The following is a 20,095-nucleotide window of genomic DNA, read 5'->3' as shown; positions in this document are numbered from 1 at the left end:
ATGAAGAAAATTCTAGTGTGAAAACCAGTGCTCATCATCAGCAAACTCAAGTAAAAGTTTAAGGAACTACTTGAACTAGTTACCTGTCTGTAATTTTCAAGGTATTTCTATTTAGCATCATACTCAAAATGCCATGATCCACATTCTATACAGTGGTAAGACTTCTGTCTCCATCTACTGGTTGAAAAGCATTAGGTTCCATCATCCACAGGGGCTATGACTACACAGATGTTCATACCACTGATCCTTAATGTTTGCTACTGAACAGCATGATGTACTTCACAGTACTTTCTTTTTAACAAATTAAAGCAGCAAAGCAGCTCAAAGCATTGGTATCTACCCCTCCAAACTCATTTTTGTTCCAACAGCTGTACAACTGAAGTTACTCAGCATCAAGCAGGGTTTTATTAAAAATAAATCACAATTTGCCAATATTTGTCTTTAATATGTTCAAAATCACAAGTAGTTAATGCACAAGATTGCTTAAGCAAGTGATTTCCAAGAAAACAAAGATTGTGCATCAGGTATTTTAATAAGACTTGCTTATTGAATTTAAAGTAGGTAAACCATTTGGAACATGAAATGCAACCTGGACAAAGAGAAATTTGTTCTTGCTGTATAAAAAAAAGTTTAAAAAGAGTCTCACTACAGTTGTTTCTGGTATGCTTTTCAGCAAGTGACACTACAAAATGAACAATGCTTTCACTACATTGTGTAATCTGCAGACAATGCACTTGTCTGAGTACTTAGTTATTTTGGCATCCAACCCATATGCACTCTGAATACATTATTTTAAACTTAACTGCACAGACTGTCACATGATGTCTTATGATTTCTTTATTTTTGTCTTACAGGCCTCCTGGTGCTCCTCAATTCTTCACCAGGTCTGATTACATGGTTTTCCAATAATCTTTTAGAATTGTTTGGGTTTTGATTGTTTTGTTAGTTTTTTCTTTAAATCAACAGGCATACAAGATTTTTTCTTGTTTATTGATAGAGTTCACTGCATCTTAATTGGTTCATTTAGTTTAGATTAAATTACCCAATTAAAATGTTTAGTTTAGTCTGATCCAAATAATTTAGATTACTCTAAACAATTACTCCTATGAAGTCAACACATACAAAATTTCTAATACTGTTGTCACATATACAGTAATTTAAAGATATGAATACACTGTTACTGCAAAAGTGTTTTAGATGGATATTTCATCTTAATAACATACATATATATATTTTAAAGCTTCTGTAAGAGTAATATTTTTATGAATGTTGACACTTAAAAACCCTTTTTTATTTGTGTTTATTGTTCAGCTAATAATCCACTGAAGAAATTTTTTAGCATGTTACAAGTTTAAGCATGTATTTTACAGCAAACCTCTTCTAACAGTATTATTTATTCAATTGTAACATTTTCAAACAGTTAGACAACCACTGAGGTTTATAATAATATATTTCAGTTATTGGTATGGTGGTCTACATTGAAGTTTTGCTTAGGTATCCTTTCCTTCTCCATTTCACATCAAAGATACTTGCATGGAAACTGAACAATGGGGTTTTGTTTTATGCGTAGTCTTTACCAAACTCTTAATTCTTCAATACATCCTTCATTAATGAACTTGGTGCCATAAATTTCTAATTTTACATGAAGTACTAGCAAAAATTATTACATTAACACATAAGTGGATCTCTTCCTGTTAGCATAAGTAAAGATCTAAGGGAAAATAGAATCCAAGTGAGGCTGTCTGTAGGGTATACTTGCCCACATAACTACACACTAAAATTTTTTTAAATGGACTATATGATCTATTGGAAATATTTTCCTACAATTATGCTCAAGTTTGGCTTCAGGAAAAGAAGCTATTTTGAGGAAATTTAATTTCTAGTTTGAGATTTTTAGAAAGTGGTACACCCTATAGTATGCAGGACTTCACTGATATAAAATTGTGATTATACAGACTGATAAGAAAAATATGTCCCAAATGTGGAATTCTAAGAAACTGAGAGGCGAGCTTGCCAAGATTAGGTGGCATTGCATTTCTCAAACAATAAAAAGCCTCTACATGCACACAATACAGCACGAGACCATGCTAGGAATGAAACAAAACCAACCTTGCTGTTAGGCCCCGATGAGAGCTGTCCCAAAAAAAATAAAAAAAATAAAAAACGAGGTTTCAAATAAGTGACAAGTAGAATAAGCTTTCATTAGACTTTTATTCTTTAAATAACAGAATAAAATATAACTGAAGATAGTTAACAAGCATATGCTAAAGTGCTGTATTTTATTATGCATAGAATTATCTACGAGTCTAATGGTAAGACACATGGCAATGAACTTCCTGAACTCCCTAAGACTGAGGTTAAGCATTAAAAAAAAAACAACCTGCTTTAAGTACATACAAAAATATAGCTATGAACCTGACTGAAGCAGTACTGAGAAGAAACCTCAAAAAGCTTAAGGCACTATAAAGTGAAGTACAGCAGGGGCTACAGTTTTTCCAAGATATCCTTTTTTAAACTGGCCCAAATTGGTCCACAATTTTTCACTCTGTGTGAAAAAAATCTTTAAGACAACTTATTTCCACAATGATGTAAAGTTACATAAGAAAATACACCTACCACAAATTGCACTGAATCAATTTCATGTGTTTATTATTGAAACTAAGTGTTGGTTTCTCCTTTGAGGTATGCTGGTTAATTTAGCTATACTACTTATTTGTAACCAGCCTTTTTACTGATTACCTGTAGATGTGTGAATTTGGCTGACAGCACAGAAGGAAAAAGAAAATCAGGATTTACTCACCAAGGAGGAATCCCTGTGACACCACATTCCATCCTATAAAGGAAGTGAAAGTGCTCTTCCCTTCGGTCTGATTTACAAGAAAGAAAGAAAGAGAAGGTTGTAATGTTGCTACACTATGCACTGTTATGGAAAGGAGAAAGGAGTACTTGATCTGAGAGTACACTACAGAAAAAAAATGAATGCATCTTCCTTTTTGGTTGGTAGAAAGCTACACATTTTGGTGGGCAGATGCACAACCTCTTAAATGAACTTGAGGTGACAAAAGGAAATTCATGGATTTCATAGATAAATTCCTCAAGAAAAAAAAAGGCTTGGGAGTAAGTGTATAACAGAGGTTCAAATTTATTTAGTAGCCTGATAATAGAAACAAATAAATAATGTCCATAAGAAGAATGCCACTGTATTTGTTTGTTTTATTCTTCCAGATATGCTTTATTCCTACAGTTTCTTTCTTGGAATAATGCTGTTTTATTTACTTCCTGCTGAAAAATATGAATCTGTGAATTCACAGGAGGTCAATGGGAATTTTAAGATGTACATACAATATAGCTGAAGTTATTCATGTTACTGCTGACAGGACCTAAATTCACTAATTTCAGAGAGCAAAGTAAAAGAAAAATACAGAACAGGTATTTATAATCTATCTGTATCTACTTCCACATGGAAGAATTCACAGAATATTCTGAGTTGGAAGGGACCCACAAGGACCATTACATCCAACTCTTAAGGAACTGGCCTGCGCAGGGACTGGACCCACCACAGTGGCATCAGCACCTTGCTCTAGTTCCTGGTGGGATTCAGCTCCAGTGTGAGGCACTGGAGGAGCTGGGGCATGTGAGGGATGGGTGGGTGCTGCTCACACAAAGCAGGATCTTGTTGAGCTTCTACCATCCAGGTGGAAAAAAAAATAAATCTCACTTTCCATCACAAATCCTTTCTTGCTTTGTGGAGATGATGGAAAATGCCTTTAAACATAATTAAATTGGGAGTCTTATCAGAGTTTCACTAACATGTATTTTTAGCTTTCATATCATGGTGCTTTACAAATAATACACACATTCCCATATCGCCTTTTACTGGCACACAACATATTTACAAGAAAAATAATAAGGTAGCTCTATGAAAGAGCTTCAAAACAGGCAGTGATATAATTCTACCCAGAATCTCTGGGTCTGAGGTATTGATAAAAAAATTGTCTGAATTGTAAAAGGAAACTCTACCTTTCAGCCTTGGGTAGAGTTAGTTTTAGGAACTTGTCACCAAGGATTCTAATTCAAACAGAACTCCACCAGGTCCACTTCTCTGTCTACCTAGGCCCATACTTCACTGGAACAACAAACCTTTTATGCTGTCAGAGAATCTTTTAATAAGGTGAGAACAGCCTACAAGATTCAAAGGGAATCATTAGGAAAGTTCTTTTCTTGTCTCAAAAGAAAATACAGTAGAGCTGATATTTTTTAATTTCAGAAGATGTAATCTAATTTTGTGAAGTGCTTTAATTTTTTTAAAAGCACCCTGCTACTTATAGAGCACAGACTAATGAAGTCACACCTGCCAAAACCACTACCATGACATAATTCAGCCTTTGCCAGTTTGATCTCAGTAATTAAACAAAGCAGCTTAGTTCACTCAATGACAGAATCTTGGATTCTTCTGATTGAAGTTCTTGAAGTTTTTAAAAAGATTGCTTTGCCAGCACCAATATAGCTCTGACAAAAACACAGAACTAAATTTGCTCAAAAGGAAAGATCAAGTGATGAGGAAGGATGACAGAAGTCAAACTGAAGTGCTTACACTGTCTAGGCAGAAAAAGTAAACTATTTTGTTTAAGATACACAACTCTTTCTTTCAGAACTCCATAAAATGAGATATTACAACATATGGAAGAGGCTATAAATCACTTCCCCTATATTTAAGCACTTTGCATAATATACCATAGACAGGAATTAGGTCATTTATATAGAATGTTGTTTTATTGCTAAAAAAAAATAAAGGGCAATATAACCTTTCTGTACACGGAAAAAAGAAGACAGAATTATGAGGAAATAAATGAACTGGAGAGTGAACTGGAAGGGAAACAGAACACTCACTGCTCAATTACTGCACTGAAATGTTGAGAGAAAAGTCAGGATGAAGGGAGGAGCACTTTTATTTACTACACAGAATGGAATATGATGTGGCAGGTTCAAGTAACAACTAGTCAACATTTATTTGATATTTGCAAGGAAGAACAGGCCAGAAGATAAACAGCCACCTGCTTTGTAAGTACCTTTTGTAATTACAAATGTGCTTTACTTACTCAACTTTATTTTGCTACAAATACATAAAAATGTATTTCCTGAGCTGGAAGAAAATCACAAATTTTTTTGCCATAACAAATAAAATCAGCATAACTAAAAAAAAAAGAAAACCCCAAAAAAATCAAAGTGCAGGCTCTGAATACTTGGAAATAAGAATTATTACATCTGAAGAAGTTCCATTACATATGATAGACAACTTTAGAACATGAATGAATTAAACAAAGACTCTACTGAATAAGTAGAGATTCTAGTGAACTAAATTCCAAACACATTGGAAGAAATTGTGAAGAAATTGCTTCAGGAGTTGTTACAAAAACAAAGACTTCTTCACTCAAGATAATCTCAGTTTCACAACATCTTACTTGATAACACTTCACCACAGTCAAGTTCAATAGATTAAACCAACTTCTATTGTCCCTGACACACAAAATACTGTCAATCAAGCAGACTAAATATTAGCATTGCAGGTGCATGTATGCATATACACACATATCCCATACATGTGAGTGCATATGGTGCTTCCAATGTCACTTTTGTCAGCATATTGAACAATGATCTAAACCAGTAACTGGTCTTTGAAATCTTTAATTGTAATTTCAGAAGAGCAGAAAATTTCTTTGCCAAAAGCAAAGCTGAGTTTATAAACAAGGAAGAACATTTTTAAACAGAAAAGGTAAGATCCACATGATACATTGAACTCCATTACATTTACCTGAATTTAGTAATAGCATCTATACAGAGAGGCACAGAATTTGCCTTGTCATCAGGCTAAAACCAAATAACTGTCATTTTTACACAGCTAAGAAAACTCTCTTGACCTAGTAAGTCTGAGGTTCAGTACAAAATTAACAGCACAATAAAACATTAGAGACTGCCATCTAGTGCCTATGTTTAACCTCACCAAATACAAACATCTCAACTTTAGACTATATTTTACAATATTTTTTTTGCATTTGCTGTAATCAGAACACACATTTCCAAACTATGCATCTAAAAGACCTTCACATATAAAAAACAACCCTGATAATGCAAATACAAACAACTTGATTAAAAACAATTAAAAAATCAGTAACCATAAATAAACTTCAAGTTTTCGAAATTTCAGAATAAAGATCCTGAAGCTTTTCTTTAGTCAAGGGAAAAAAATACATCAATATAACTGCTCCTTTTATTTTAGACTACACTCCAGGCTTACACAACCAACTTTACCATGAAGTATCAGGTTTTATGAAGGAGATTAATTCTATCCAATTTTTGATGCCTATGCCAGAAAAACTAAGAACTTTATGTATTAACAACTTCTTAGAATTGATATGAACAGAAAATCAAGGCATTAAGATCTAAAATTTGTTAATATTCTGCTTGGTTTTCCTCTCCATGTTTCACTCCCTGGGATTCTTCAGAGGAAAGAACATTTTTTATTCAGGGATCTTTTCAGCAAAGTTTTCCATGAAAATAAGGAAGAACAAAACTAAAAGGTAAGGTTACATCTCTCTCCTTTACTAACCTGAATATGCCTAAGTGGTGCTGTTATCAAACTGTTGTGTCTGAAGGAAGCAATGATGACAGTTAGTGACTGCTGGTAAAGCTTAAAGGTCACACACACCCCTTTACTTTGGCTAGTTTAGACTGAGACTTCTTTTTTTTCAGTGGAAGAAGTCATTAGTAGTCCAAACAGCACTGCAAGGCCATAAAATGAAGCATACACATAAATGGTGAAATTTTATTTAAGGTTATCAACACCTTTCTCTTGAATCAACTTACCGTAAGCCATAGCAAGGCAAAGTGATGAACCGGAACATTGCCAGAAAAACTCTCAAAGGAAGCAGGGTGAACACATACAGAAAAGCATCCAGGCACAAAAAGATTCCAAAAAACATCAACTAAATTACAAAAATAAACAGAAGTATGTTAGTAGTTTATAAAATTCACAAGAAGTTTATAAAGAATTATGTTATGAAACATTCATTTACATAAGACTAATTAACCAAATAAATAAGCACAATATTCTCACTTGTTCAATCAGCTGAACTGTAAAAAAAATTAACATGCTATGCATTTGAAGACTATTCAGCAAAAATTCTGCACCACAAGGTCCAAGCAGTGAAGGCTTTTATAGACTTTCACAGCTCACTGAACTTAGTCTTTATTTAATATATAAACTGCAGCTGAATACAACTGTAGCTCATTTTCCAATGGTGACTTTCCTGTAAGGTTACCAAGTTCATGCTTGAACCTTAGAGGAAAAACCCATAGAGCTATGCGTAAATGTGCACAACCATTTTCTTCCTACCTCCTTTTTCAGCATTATGTCTTCACCCCAAAATGTTTTCTATTACCTTGTAAATTTTCTATTGCACAGCTAATTACAGCTGTGGTAGATCTCCTTCAAAGAATAACTACCCTTTTCATACACAGAATATAACATACAAAGAGGTAGTTTTCCGGTTGCCCTCAGTTTAAATGTCTTATTCGTAATTTACACAAACATTAAAGCCATTCATTGTGGCTACAAGCCAGGCAACTCTATGATAATTAAACTAGACATACTCCACAATTCCAAAGCTCCTATATACCATACTCTCCCCACACGACATTCCTTCTTTATCTGCTCTTTAAATGATTCTGTGTTCTATATAAATGGAAGTCTAGAAATATGGTTTTATGCTTCTGTCAGACTGTGAGCTAGTATTTTTTCCTGCAAGGATCATTCCATAGAAGCCAGCTTAACTGGCTACACAATTAAGACTAGCAACATCTAAGCAGACCTAGATATCCATGTCAGATATGCATTTACATGTGAAAGTTGAATGTAATACTGATGGGAAAGGAAGATACTGGGGTGAGGGTGTAAACAAAAGTACAAGTAAATTACTTTTATCTCTATTTCTCACAGTCCCTTTGCCTTTCAAAGTACCTTCTTTGTTTTGCAAAGGCCAGTTCCATGTCCAGTGAGCACTCTTACACCTCATACATCCTTGTAACTCCTACAGACTGCAATCCAGAACTATCTACAAGCCACATAAGACAACTGACTTAAGCATAACAGCACTACCATCATTCCTGAGTTTTTATTTTCCTTTATAATATTATTTCAACCAATTCTACAGTGGTAGAATACTTCATTATCATCATGATGTTAAGATATTTAGTCATTCATCTCTAGTACTGTTTTCAAAAATGTCATCATTTTCAGTTATTATTCAAAGTTATCAGGAGCAGTGGCTACATGAATTGTGGATAAATTTATGCACTGCCTTAATATGCCATTAAGCTATTTCTTTTTAAATAACTTTTAAACTAGGTGTTGAATACTCAAGCACTGAAGATGACCAGAACTGAACACTTAGTATTTTTAAACTCCTTAACCCCAACAAAACAGAAAGATAGCCTATGATTTTGCTTGTGTTCTTTGAGGACATCTTTATAATCTCAAAAACAACACTACTTTTTCTTTTAGAATTAAACAGACTTCTTCTCCACCTGAGTGCAATGATGGTTTCTCACATTCTATAAGCTTGCATCAATATTTTCAATTACTGTTGAATGTCCTCATTTTCCCAATGTTTTTACTACATACATCCAGTGAAATATAATCGGTGCTGAACCTTCTACTCCTTTCTGTAAACATTATTTTTGCTACTCCATTCCAGATATTAAGGAACTAACAGAAAAGCCTACAGAGCTTTTCCATCATCATAACTATAATTTAACACAGGAGCACAAAGTTTAATTTTGAGATCAAGTGAAAGCTGTTCCCAGAAGATGGCAGGAATAGAGACTACCAGGCCACCTTATTTAGTGTAAGTAACCTACTACAATGAAAAGCTCCCACTGAAACTGCACCAAATGCCCGAGTGGAAGCAGTGCTTACATGGTCAATTATCCAGCTTCTCTAAATAAAGAAAGGGTACTCAGAACAACAACAAAAATACCACCCTTTGAACATTACACTCCTGTCTAAAACTATGGATGTTAAATAAGTGCCTATTAAGTAATATCACCTGTGATTAGGCTTTGATCAATTTACTCCAATTTATTCTCACTCTACCTGATTATAGTTTTCATTCTTATTTTATAATTATATTATTATGTAGTAAACAAAACAAGCCATCTTGAAAATTCTTCTCTTCTTTTACTAGTATCTCACATGCTTTACTAGTGCCTCACATGCTTTATTTCAAGCAAGTGGATTTTTGTATCACGTTGGCAAGCAGTTCCTGCAACAGGTACACTATTTACTTGATTTCTAGGTGCTCAATTTGATAAAGTTAGTATGTATACCAACATGGACTAAGTCAATGCAAAGAACTAAAAAATTATTTCATAATCTCAGTGTAAAATGAGAACTATAATTTTTAAAATATCTTATTCAGTTTCATAAAGTATTTCATATTCAAAGCACAGACTGAAGCACAGTTTGATTTACCATGCAAAACCCATCAGTTGCACCACTTATAGTATTAATCTTATTTTTAAAAAGACTGTTGGATATTGTGTGTTCTTACACACCGAAAGTTTTATTGAAAAACTATGGTGACAATCCTTCAGAATAATTTCTGTGCCTTGGAGACAGCATGCAATAATCTACATAATTAAAAATTGAGATAATGTAGAAATGCTGTATCATTGAATTGAGTCTCTAAGTGGAATATTCTATCATAAACTACTGAGGATGTGAAGACACCATCCCTGAAGATGTTCAAACCTTCAATCCTGAACAACCTGTTGTAGGTTACACAGCTTTAGGGAAGGGCATGGACTACTCCATGGTCCACCCCAATCTCATTCATTCTGTGATTTTCTGCAGTAACTGACTGGGAATTTAATTTGGTAAAGCCAGGCCTCATCATGGCTGAAGGATGAATTTAATGGTACTGAAGGGAGAACATGAGCACTATTGACCAAAGGAATCCTGCCCACCCTTCCTCCCTCCTCCATTGCTCTTTCATCTTTAGTTATAAAGCTCCCCTTCTGTCCTTGTGTAGACTCTGGCTTCTCAAGAATATTGGCTGAGCAAATCAGCTCACTATTCTAGCACAGAGCAAACAGAACAAGGAAAGTATAACATTCACTGCCGAATCATGAGCGGATTTAACTCCTAGAATGGTCCAACAAGCACCACAGCTCATGCCAAACAGGCAATATGCATAAAGCAGGAGACTGAAGTGACAGAAGAGCAAAACAAGCTTCTTTCTTCAGTGTAAATTAAAATTATTTAGCACTGCATAACTTGATCCCTAGAGATTTTGGGAATTTTAGCAGTATTAATTTTAATGTTATTATTACAGTGCAGCCTGGCCAAACCTTATTACCAATGTTGCCTTACTCAAGAATCCTGAGCACACTGCTGCTGCTGCTGCTCCCAAATCAACATGGTTAAGCCAGAACAAAACTTTGGCTCACTGCAGGGCCAGAATAATATCTAAGCTGACAAAGGAGATGGCAAGAATCTCTCAGGAAGGGCCATAACACTGGGACAGAGGGGAGATGTGACAAACAGTGGCAAGAAGCAAAATAAAAGACTACAAAAATTAAGTTAAAAACCTTAGAAAAATTCATCTGTCCCCATATTTTTATAAGACTGAAACCTTCCCATTCTCAGAGAACTTTACACTGGAAAAAATACTTGAAAAAAAACAACTGTAATGTAAAATTACATTTTGCTGTAAAAAGTTTCCTTTTGCTTGATTATTCCTTTAAGGACCAGTGACATATTTATATTTGAATTAATTTGTCATCATCTGCACTTGTTTGTCTCTGCTAATAACATGAGTTGCTAGCAGCAACAAGCAAACGGGCAAAAAAACCCTGAAACAAAAATGTTTACGTTAGTAACACTGAAAAATAATCACTATGGAGGTTTACACCTTGCTTTTGTAGCAAAAGTGTTTTGAAAATAAATAGTTCCTTAAATTATTTCATTCAACAGATTTCATCTCTAAATTGAATCAAAAGTTAAAGCATACTTCACCTTTTCCAGTTCTTTTGGTATCCTCATGCATGTGTACACTCTCTCTCGCCGCTCTGTGTATTTTGCTTCATTGTGTTCAAGGAAATAACCTCTCGTTAGCTCAGCACTGATGAATCTCAGCAAGGAAAGATCTATTCAGAAACACACAGAAGCAGAAGTCACTTCAGGCATGACCTCCAGAGGGTGAGAAGCTGCTCTACTTTTGTTACTTATTACTTGCTACATGTTTCATTTGCATAGCCTATAACCCAGACGGTTTCTGCTGATGGTTAAATAACTTTGCATGGAAGGAGTTACAGGAGATGCAAATCCGGGGCTCTCCCGTTCATTCCCCGGCTGCCTCCCCACAAACAAACTACTTTTCCCAGACAGTCAGACATCCCACTTCTACAAAACACTACTTCCCACTTCTACTCAAAGCCACTACACAAAATGCAACATGATGAGTGGATCTAATCCTTAATGTATTATCAGACCTCCTAAATTTACTAAACCCTATTTTTGACTTCTAAAAGCTATTTTCTCACTCAGCAACATTAGCAACTTGTTCTTTATTTTAAAGAATAGCTTTCCACAACACCAAAACGTTCACAGACGCATGATCCCAAGCGATTCAGTGCACAAACAGTACAAACACACTGAACCTTTGGTGATCAGGTCTTTCACAACCAAAAAGCCATCAAGCACATACAGATCTCCTATGTTTTAACAGCTGTAGGTAAATAACCTGAAGGCTGACTGGCCTGTGTTTAAGCAGCTCTTATGGCTTCTAAAAAAGACTTTGCACAGAAGGATCTTACAAAATTCTTAACATACGAAATTATAGTTATGAAATTCAGGCTGTCAGCACAAGAAGGTTGAACTTAAGCTTCAACACTCACAGACGAGGTCTGACATTACCACATCCTTGTAACACTTCAGAAGTGACAGAACACTACAATGAAGTTCAACATCTCCGGTTACTGGCATTTAAAAACAAATTCTCAATGTTCACACAACACCCAGAAGATGAAAATCACTTATCTAGACAAACAGATGAAAAGCTACAGACACAAGCACATGTTCACAAATAGTAAATTCAAATTTCAGCCAAAGTCTTAGGGACTAGAGGAGGGAGAAGTAACCTTGCATGGTAGAATGCTCTACATTTTTCAGGGCAGGAAGAGGCTGTATGTACATTCTTAGTAAAACAACTTAGGTAACAGCTGTTAAGAGCAGAATGCAAGTACTGACACTCTGCATGAAGAATTCACCCAAAACTGTCTGAGGCAATCCCTTCTCAATATTCATCACATTGAAGATGAAGACTTTCACAGTAGCCAGAAGATTACAGAGTTTTAAAGCAAAGAAGGAATCAGCTCAAGCAGAAATATAAAAGAAGCAAAAGAGTATGTGCTTACAGCCCGCATTACCTCGGGTGGGAGGTGTGATTAGAACTTGGGGGGATTACAGGCACTTTGTAGTTTGTGCTGATTAATATTCTCTGTATTTCTGGTACTGTGATTTATCATATGGCTGGTACTGACCACTGCTATAAAACTCACTATCTACCCATTAATTATGTATTGTTAATAAATCAGGATTATTTTTTTTTAAACAATAAGAACTGACCCATTTTCCTGTGTACGAGCTTGTCACTGGATAGTGATTTTGATGATCTATGTATTACTGATCCACTTCTACTAAGTAGGCCAAAACCACTCAAAGCTTTAAAGGCATTTATTTTAAAACAAACAAAACAACATCTTGCTTAATGGGTAATAATAAACTAATATTTACATATAACATTTCAATCAAAGTTCATTCTGTGAAATCGGTGCTCAGACCTCTTGTAAACTTGTTTTCTGGAGTCTCCCTTTGTAACACTATCACTTGTAACTTTTTTGTTTACGCCAATTCTTCAATGTTAAAAACTTGAAAGTAAAAACAGGTACGTATAAGCACACCAAGTAATTACTCTGCTAACTGCCCAGGTGTATTTTCTTCCACCTCAAATAACCAACCTTCTCTAACTTAAAGATACAGCAATCTCAAACAACTGAAGTTTCCTGCACAGTAAATATATGCATATGGGCAATTACCATGGGGTAACTTATAAGTCCCTACCAACTTCAGATATTCTAACATTTTAGCTAATGAGCTATTTGTTCCCACCCCTTCTTACCTAACACAAAGTATTTTAGAGGCCTATCGCTGAAAACCAAATTATTTTAAGTTTTCATCACCTCAGACTTTCACGCCCTAAATATTGAGGGATAATCAATCCTCATGAGCGAGGCTGATCAATACACAAGCTCCAGAGTGTGACTGCAAAGTCAGCTCTCCAGTGACAGGGGAAGCACTGGAGCACACAGACACTGAGCCACCTCCCTTCTGAGCACTCACTGCCACCCAGCACCAGCCTCAGCTCTGTGCCAGCTGTGAAACAGATTAGTGGCTGACCCTGTAGGAAAAACACAGTAACCAAAAGAACGGCATGAGACACCAAGGCAGAACAAAGTAATAAATCATTTGAAAAGCAGCCTAATTCTGCTATCAAAGCATCAAGCAACATTTTCTTTTAAAAGTAAACTCTACCTCCCACTTCAAATTCCCCTCTTTCACAGACAGAAAGTTTTAGACTGTGGCCCAAGTTTAATCTGTTCAGACAGATTCATACTCTTAATGCTCATTTACCTCCACACCTTAGGACAGGAAAGCATAAGCACCTTCAAAAAACACAAAAGACACAAATTCCTTCAAGGTAAGAAGATAATGATTTAGCTAAGTTATACTTCAATGCATAGCAGCACAAAGGATAACCATTAACCAGAAAGGAGAGGAAAAGTTGAGGAAATGTGGAATGTACTGCACTTCAATAAGTTTCTATTCTATAATCATAAATTTAATCCTAAACACAGCAGTTCCAGACACTCACTTCACTCCCGTCAATCCTAAATACAAACTTCTTCCATAAGCATGCCAATTAATCAAGAAAATATACATTTTAATAGCATTTTCTTCTCCTCTAATCAACTTCTCTTTACAGTACTAGCCCTGCTTCATCAAAGTGAAGAAACCCCTACTTTGTTATTTAATGTATTGCTACCCTTACATGAGTTAGAATTTTTAGTTGCCCAATCAAGAAGCCTGATATGTTTTCTTGCCATGAAACATCAAAGAGCCCCGAAGATTTTTAACTATTTTCAAATTTCAAATCAATTGCGTGAACACAGCTAAGTATTCTCCACTACCTCCAGTAACAATCCCCTTTTTATGAAGTTATTTGTTCAGCTGTTTTTTCAGGCACATCAGTATGTATCTCAACCTTTTTTTTTTACCTCAAAGCAATTCATACTACTACCATCAAGCTAATTCCTTTACAACTATGGAAATTACATCACCTTTACATTCTGTACTGTTCATCAACACCACAGAACTGCAGTCAATGATGCTGCATGTCTGATGATATAACACACCAGAAACACGCACTGCACCCATCAAACTCGAAGGAAAGTATTCAATTATTGACCCATCATTAAAGTTAAATCCTAATTCCCATTGTTTTCTTTTCTTTTTTTTTTTCCGATAAGACCTGTGTTATCACATTCAAGGCAACACTGAAAAAGCCTTGAAAGTTTAACACTTTATGCAATTTCCAGATTTTCAGGAAGCCAATGGATTAAGGATACGGTGGCAATATAGTTATTTATAACTTTACCAACATTAAACTAATCCTGACCCGGTGACTGACAGTTTTTACAAAACCGGCAGGGGTTTAAATTAAAAAAATTACTGAAATAACAGGTTGAACTCCGAATGTCAATAAAGCTGCATACTGATAGCAAAGGCCATGACATTTCCCCTTATTTTTTTTCCTTATAAATCCCCAGCTGGCAAATTTCATTTACTTTAAACAACTTTTAATAATCTGCGTACAACTTCAAAGTTCTAGCAGACACTGCCACCAGCAGCAGAGGCAAAGATCAGCGTAGCCGCAGCTGTGAACGCGTAACAACAAGAAGTGCTAAGACAACGAAACACTTCTAGCACTTCAGCAAGAAAGTTGAGCGAGCCCGCAGCCTCCCGGCGCTCTGAGCGGCCCCGCTCCGCCGCAGCCGGGCAGGGCTCGAGCCCGGCAGCCGGTCCCGCCTCGGACCGGCACAGCACGGCTCGCAAAGCCCCGAGCAGCAGCAGCTGGCAAACTGCGCGACAGGGCACGGACAGGGCACGGGCACCCCAGCAGCCCCGCGCCGAGCGGGGACCGACGACAGGCGGGGGCTGAGGGAGAGCTCCCGGGGCCCGCCCGGTCCCGCCGCACTTTCCCAAGTTGGCACGGGCGGCCCCCGCCCTGGGCAACGCCGCTACGGCCGCCCCGGCACCCCGCGGGGGCCACCCCGTCCCGGGGCCCCCTCTGCCGCGAGGAGGAGCCCGCTCGCCCCGCCGCCGCCGCCGCCCCTCACCCGAGAGGCTCCGCTTCTTCTTCCTGCCCCGGTCGCTCTCGTAGAAGCCCAACGTCTCCGTTCGCTGCTGCGGGGACGGCTGCCCCGGGCCGGCGGCGGGCGGCCGCGGCTCGCTGCTCCCCCAGAGAGTTTTCGGCTCGCCGCGGCCGCTGTCCGGCCGCCCTTCCCCCGGAGAGGGGCGGGTCGGCGCGCCGCCATCTTGCCGCCGTTAACCCCTCAGGGGCCGGGCGCTCAGCCGGCGCCTCCCGCTGCCCCGGCCCGGGCTCCGCTGGCTCTGAGGCCCGTGCGGCGGAAGGCGCCCGGTTTGCGTCGGCGGACAGGCCCAGCGGGGCTTCTGCCGTTTTTCGCAAAACGCGTGTGACGGTCACGGTGTCACGTCCCCCCCTCCCCTCTCCACGGGCCGCGGGACAGCGGCTCAAAGCGGTTGCTAGCAAGGCGATTAAACCTTGAACCACGCAAATAAACACCTTGTTCAAAAATGGAAAGCGAGTGGTGAATTATTAACTTTAAAGCCAACAGGGCTTCAGTGAAGTGGAGAGCACGAGTTGGCCTGGCCTCGGGGCCGGGCGCCTGAGGTCACAGCCCCGCGCTGCCCCGGCCGGGCCGGCCCCGCCCGGCTCGCCCCGAGCCCTGGAGAGCCCGCAGAGCTCGGCCAGCCCGACAAACAGGGCCTCAAAAACCAGCGGGGCTCGTCAAGTGCTGGAAAGCCTTTCGTTCCTGACAGCAGGCAGCTTTCCTTCCATGGCGGTGATGAGGCTTGCTGGAGACTAATGAAAAATTTTCTTACTAATGAAAAAGAATTGTTCCTGCCACAGAACTGCTTGTAATTTATGTACAAATGTGAGTACATGAAGGAGGCAGCCCAAGGTAACAGTGAAGCACTTGTTTGCAGGGGAATTCACATGGGCTGGAGGACAAAATACCTGGCCTGAGTTTCAAGTACGAGATCTCCTTCACATTGAGTTCTCTTGTTCTTATCGTGCATTCACAGGCCAGATTCAGTCAGCTTAATCTTTAGCCACTCACCCTGGGAAAACAAAGAATGTTTTATTCTTTCTTTGGAAGGCCATAGTAGTCTTCATCTATAACTCTAAGTTAATTGCACAGTTGTCTCAAAGAGCATTTCGGGCTTTGGATAGACTGGATGTGCCCATTTCCATTGCCATTAGTAGTTCTAAATGTCGTAAATCTGGCATTTCAAGCCAATTCTTGTATTTTCAATCCAAATTTTGTATCAAATCCAATTTTGTATTCAATCCAATTTTTGTATCCAAATCCAAAAATTGTGTCTTCAGATGGGGGAGTGCTTTTTGCAGACAGTGATACTGTGTAATAAGAGTATCACAGAGGGAGCTATCAGTGATAGCTACTATACCACACATTATCAGTCTGGAGTTTTATCATTTCTCTTTAGATGTAAAAAGCAGTTGGAAAATTAGGATGCAGAACAAAAGCTTCAAAAAGAACTGAAAAATTCTCTCAGCTGAAGGGCTAGTGCAGTCTATGCAAAGTGATGCCCTGAGAGATGTTCTGCTTCTCTCCTTCCAACTGTATAAAAGTTTGATCCAACCATAAGATGCATTGCATGACATTTAAGGCCAACAAATTGTCACAACCTTGCTGTCAGTCTTACTGAAAAGAAGGTACTTGCAGCATCAAGCATCATCTAACATCTTATTCGGGCCCACTGAGAAGCCATCTAATGAGTTGCTGGCACCAGTTGTGACAGCACATACATTTTTGTCTTCAGGGGCTGACCCAAGACAAGTTTGCTTAATTTACAAGATCTTCAGTTTTCTGCTTGAAGTAATTCAGCTGAAGGCACGATAATATTATGACTGCAATGTAGTTCAGCTAAGAATTCACTCTACTTTTGACACTTCAAAAGTACATTGAACAGATATCCTTGAGTTTCTACCCATGGAGTCCTTCTGCATTTTTTTTTTCAGTATTTACATACAGTTTATAAACATAATTTGCTGGATTATTAGTATGTTCTTTTTCACGTGCAAATACGTGTATTCCAAATATTGTATGTGATATTTTGGCACAGTGGCCACTTCTGGAAGGTCAACCCAGTGGCAGCAAAATCCAGTGTTTAGGTATTTGAGGCCTTGAACTAGCCAAGACAGAGGAGAAGATTTGCCTGGTGACAAACGTTAGCAGTGTTCGTATAGGAAGTAGTGGTTCATTATGATATCAGCTGTTGGGAGTTATCTGGAGCCATTTGCTGTTTGGGCAGGAAAAGCTGATTTTTTTTGCCTTCCATAGCTTATCTGCTTTGAGACATGCTGTGGAGTGACTCTGTGACAGTGCTCACGAATCTTTTTCCTGAAACGATTTTCTTAGAACAAGAACAGCCCTGTCAGTGTTCCTACAGCTGCGGTTCCACCTTCTTCCCCAAGAGATAATTAGCAGGTGGGGAGGAGAGGGAGGATTGTTTCAAAACAATGACTGTCTCCCAGGAGAAAAACCCAGTTTCATTCATAGAACAGCAAAAACCACTAGGATGGTGAATACAGACTGAGAAGCAAGGGCTACTTAAATTTTATTAGGAATGTCAGCTCTTTTGATCTTTGGGACTTTCTTTGCACAAGCTACTTAATTTTTGCTTTAAATTTTCCATACATATAGTAGACTAATGTTTAAACTACCCAAGAAGTATCTTATACATAATCATCACAGAGGGATTTTACTAATTTGATATCAGAAAAGTTTTTCTGGCACCGTTCAGTATTAAAACTGTTATAGTGTATCCAGCTCAGCTGTGCTTTAGTCCTTGAGTACTCATTACTCTCTCCAAGTGAGGAGAGTTCTTTTACTCTGAAGAATATTTTACATGATTTAAAATTCCTCCTTTTTTGTAGTGGATTTTTTCTCCCACAAGCCACAACAGAAGGTCACTAAGAAGAAGACTTGGAAAATGCAGAATAGTGGTTTTTTTTTTTGTTAATGCTTTTTGCTGGCAGAACTTTGTTGTCTTTTCAGATCTTGTCATCTATGTCATTCTCCCCCACCAACTCAGACAGCCCTCTTAAGAGAGATAATATATCAGTGATGTGTGTTAAAAAGACATAAACTAAGTTCTTCTTTTTAGGTAGTAATAGAAACATGGAAAGAAGATCTAGCACCAAAATTATATTTCACATGAAAAGTAACTTGTGGACATAGGTAGGAAATGTGAAAGAAGTCTAGAGAAATTCAGTGCACTGCCCCAAGCACAGTTAAGTGAAAAAAGAATACATTAATACATTTATCTAACAATAAAGAAGAGGCAGGTGTTAAAATTATGATAATCACAATGCAATATGAAACAGTTACAAGTAACTGCAATACTCATAACTATGTGAAAACATGTAGTTTCTTTCCATTGTAAGCTTTTTGCTAGTGGGGCTCAAACTTCTTTAGACTTTGCAATATCATTCAAAACAGACTAGATACTAAAAAGGTATGGTTTACTTATTTAGTTTCTTGAGTCTCCTGCAAGAATTATCTTGAATTTTGCTCTTGAATGTGATTATCTATAATTTTTCATTTTTAAAAGTGTCATTGGTGTGTACACTTTTGTGAGGAAGTAAGTTAGCAAAATTAATGGTGAATTCTAAACGCAATAATGCTGATTTATTTCCACAATAGAATATTTTTAGCCCCTTTTGTAATATAAACAATTTATTTTGTGTTGAGTTTGTGACTTTTAGTTCATCAATCCATTTACAATGTGAGTGCATATTCATTCTTCTACTAAAGGCAATGCATCTCTTAGCAACAACTGATATTAACAAACTTAGTTCTAAATCTTTCAGAGTTGCAGCTGTCATATATTTTCAAGGTATAAAAGTATTGGTTGGAAATATAATCTAATTCTGTCTCAGTCGGTTGTGTTTGGTAGCTGAAGTTAAAAATATCTGTTTACGCCCACAGGGGAAAAATCCCGTAAAGACTTTTTCCTCCATTTTATGTTCAACATCTAAGCAGCACATTAATTTTTCATGGGATATTCCTCACATATGAAAAATAATCAGTATAAACAATTTTCATACGCTGTTTCACTTTTTAAAAAAGTCTCAATAGAAAATGACAATGCTAAAGTTTACCATATTTTTTGCTATGTTGTAGGCTAAAGATTAGGTTGACTCCTAGGTAAGCTAAAGGCATTACTCAACATCAGCATGTCCTTGAATAATGAAAGTACAAATCATGTTATGCAATACTACAGTACCTGAAAGTCGAGTTTGACTTCTCACTGGTACATTTCCATTGTTTGTTTGCTCTAGATACCTCATTATATAGCACAGGAGCTACTGCACAGTTAAAATCAATGGTGCTTTCCAGTGGCATGATTGTCCACACCTGCCATCTTTGAAATTTTTGGAGAAATAGTTCTTTTGAGATGCTTTTATATGGCATTTTATCCTGGGACCATTGTTCAAGCAGGACTGAAGGGAAGAGTTGCAGAAAGTTGGTTCAGTATTACAGGTTTTTAAATACATGCTCACATTATCTTAAAAATAAATTTAATAAAATTATTTGATTTTTAAGACTTAGATTCTAAGAGTTTCCCAGTGTAATATTTTTGTAT

At 37.6% G+C, this 20,095-nt stretch overlaps 1 protein-coding gene across 3 annotated transcripts in view; it reads right to left on the bottom strand.

Moving 5' to 3' along the window:
* Positions 1 to 15,679, bottom strand: part of TAPT1 (transmembrane anterior posterior transformation 1) — a 49,118-nt gene extending 33,439 nt beyond the window's left edge. Inside the window, exons 1-4 of one of the 3 annotated variants that reach the window (XM_039698808.1) lie at positions 15,517 to 15,679; positions 11,075 to 11,205; positions 6,865 to 6,983; positions 2,110 to 2,133 (exon numbers count right to left, since the gene is read on the bottom strand). In XM_039698808.1, the coding sequence (XP_039554742.1) occupies positions 2,110 to 2,133; positions 6,865 to 6,983; positions 11,075 to 11,101 (170 nt within the window). In that variant the 5' untranslated portion in view covers positions 11,102 to 11,205; positions 15,517 to 15,679. Of the gene's footprint in view, positions 1 to 2,109; positions 2,134 to 2,800; positions 2,868 to 6,864; positions 6,986 to 11,074; positions 11,206 to 15,516 lie in introns of those variants that run through there. The other 2 variants (XM_039698806.1, XM_039698807.1) reach the window with 2 other exon arrangements.
* Between the last annotated feature and the right edge of the window lie 4,416 nt (positions 15,680 to 20,095).

Source organism: Passer montanus, unplaced genomic scaffold (genome assembly GCF_014805655.1).
Source record: "Passer montanus isolate IOZ18808 unplaced genomic scaffold, ASM1480565v1 scaffold13, whole genome shotgun sequence".
NCBI classification, from domain to species: domain Eukaryota; kingdom Metazoa; phylum Chordata; class Aves; order Passeriformes; family Passeridae; genus Passer; species Passer montanus.
This window is presented reverse-complemented; position numbering and strand designations above follow the sequence as displayed.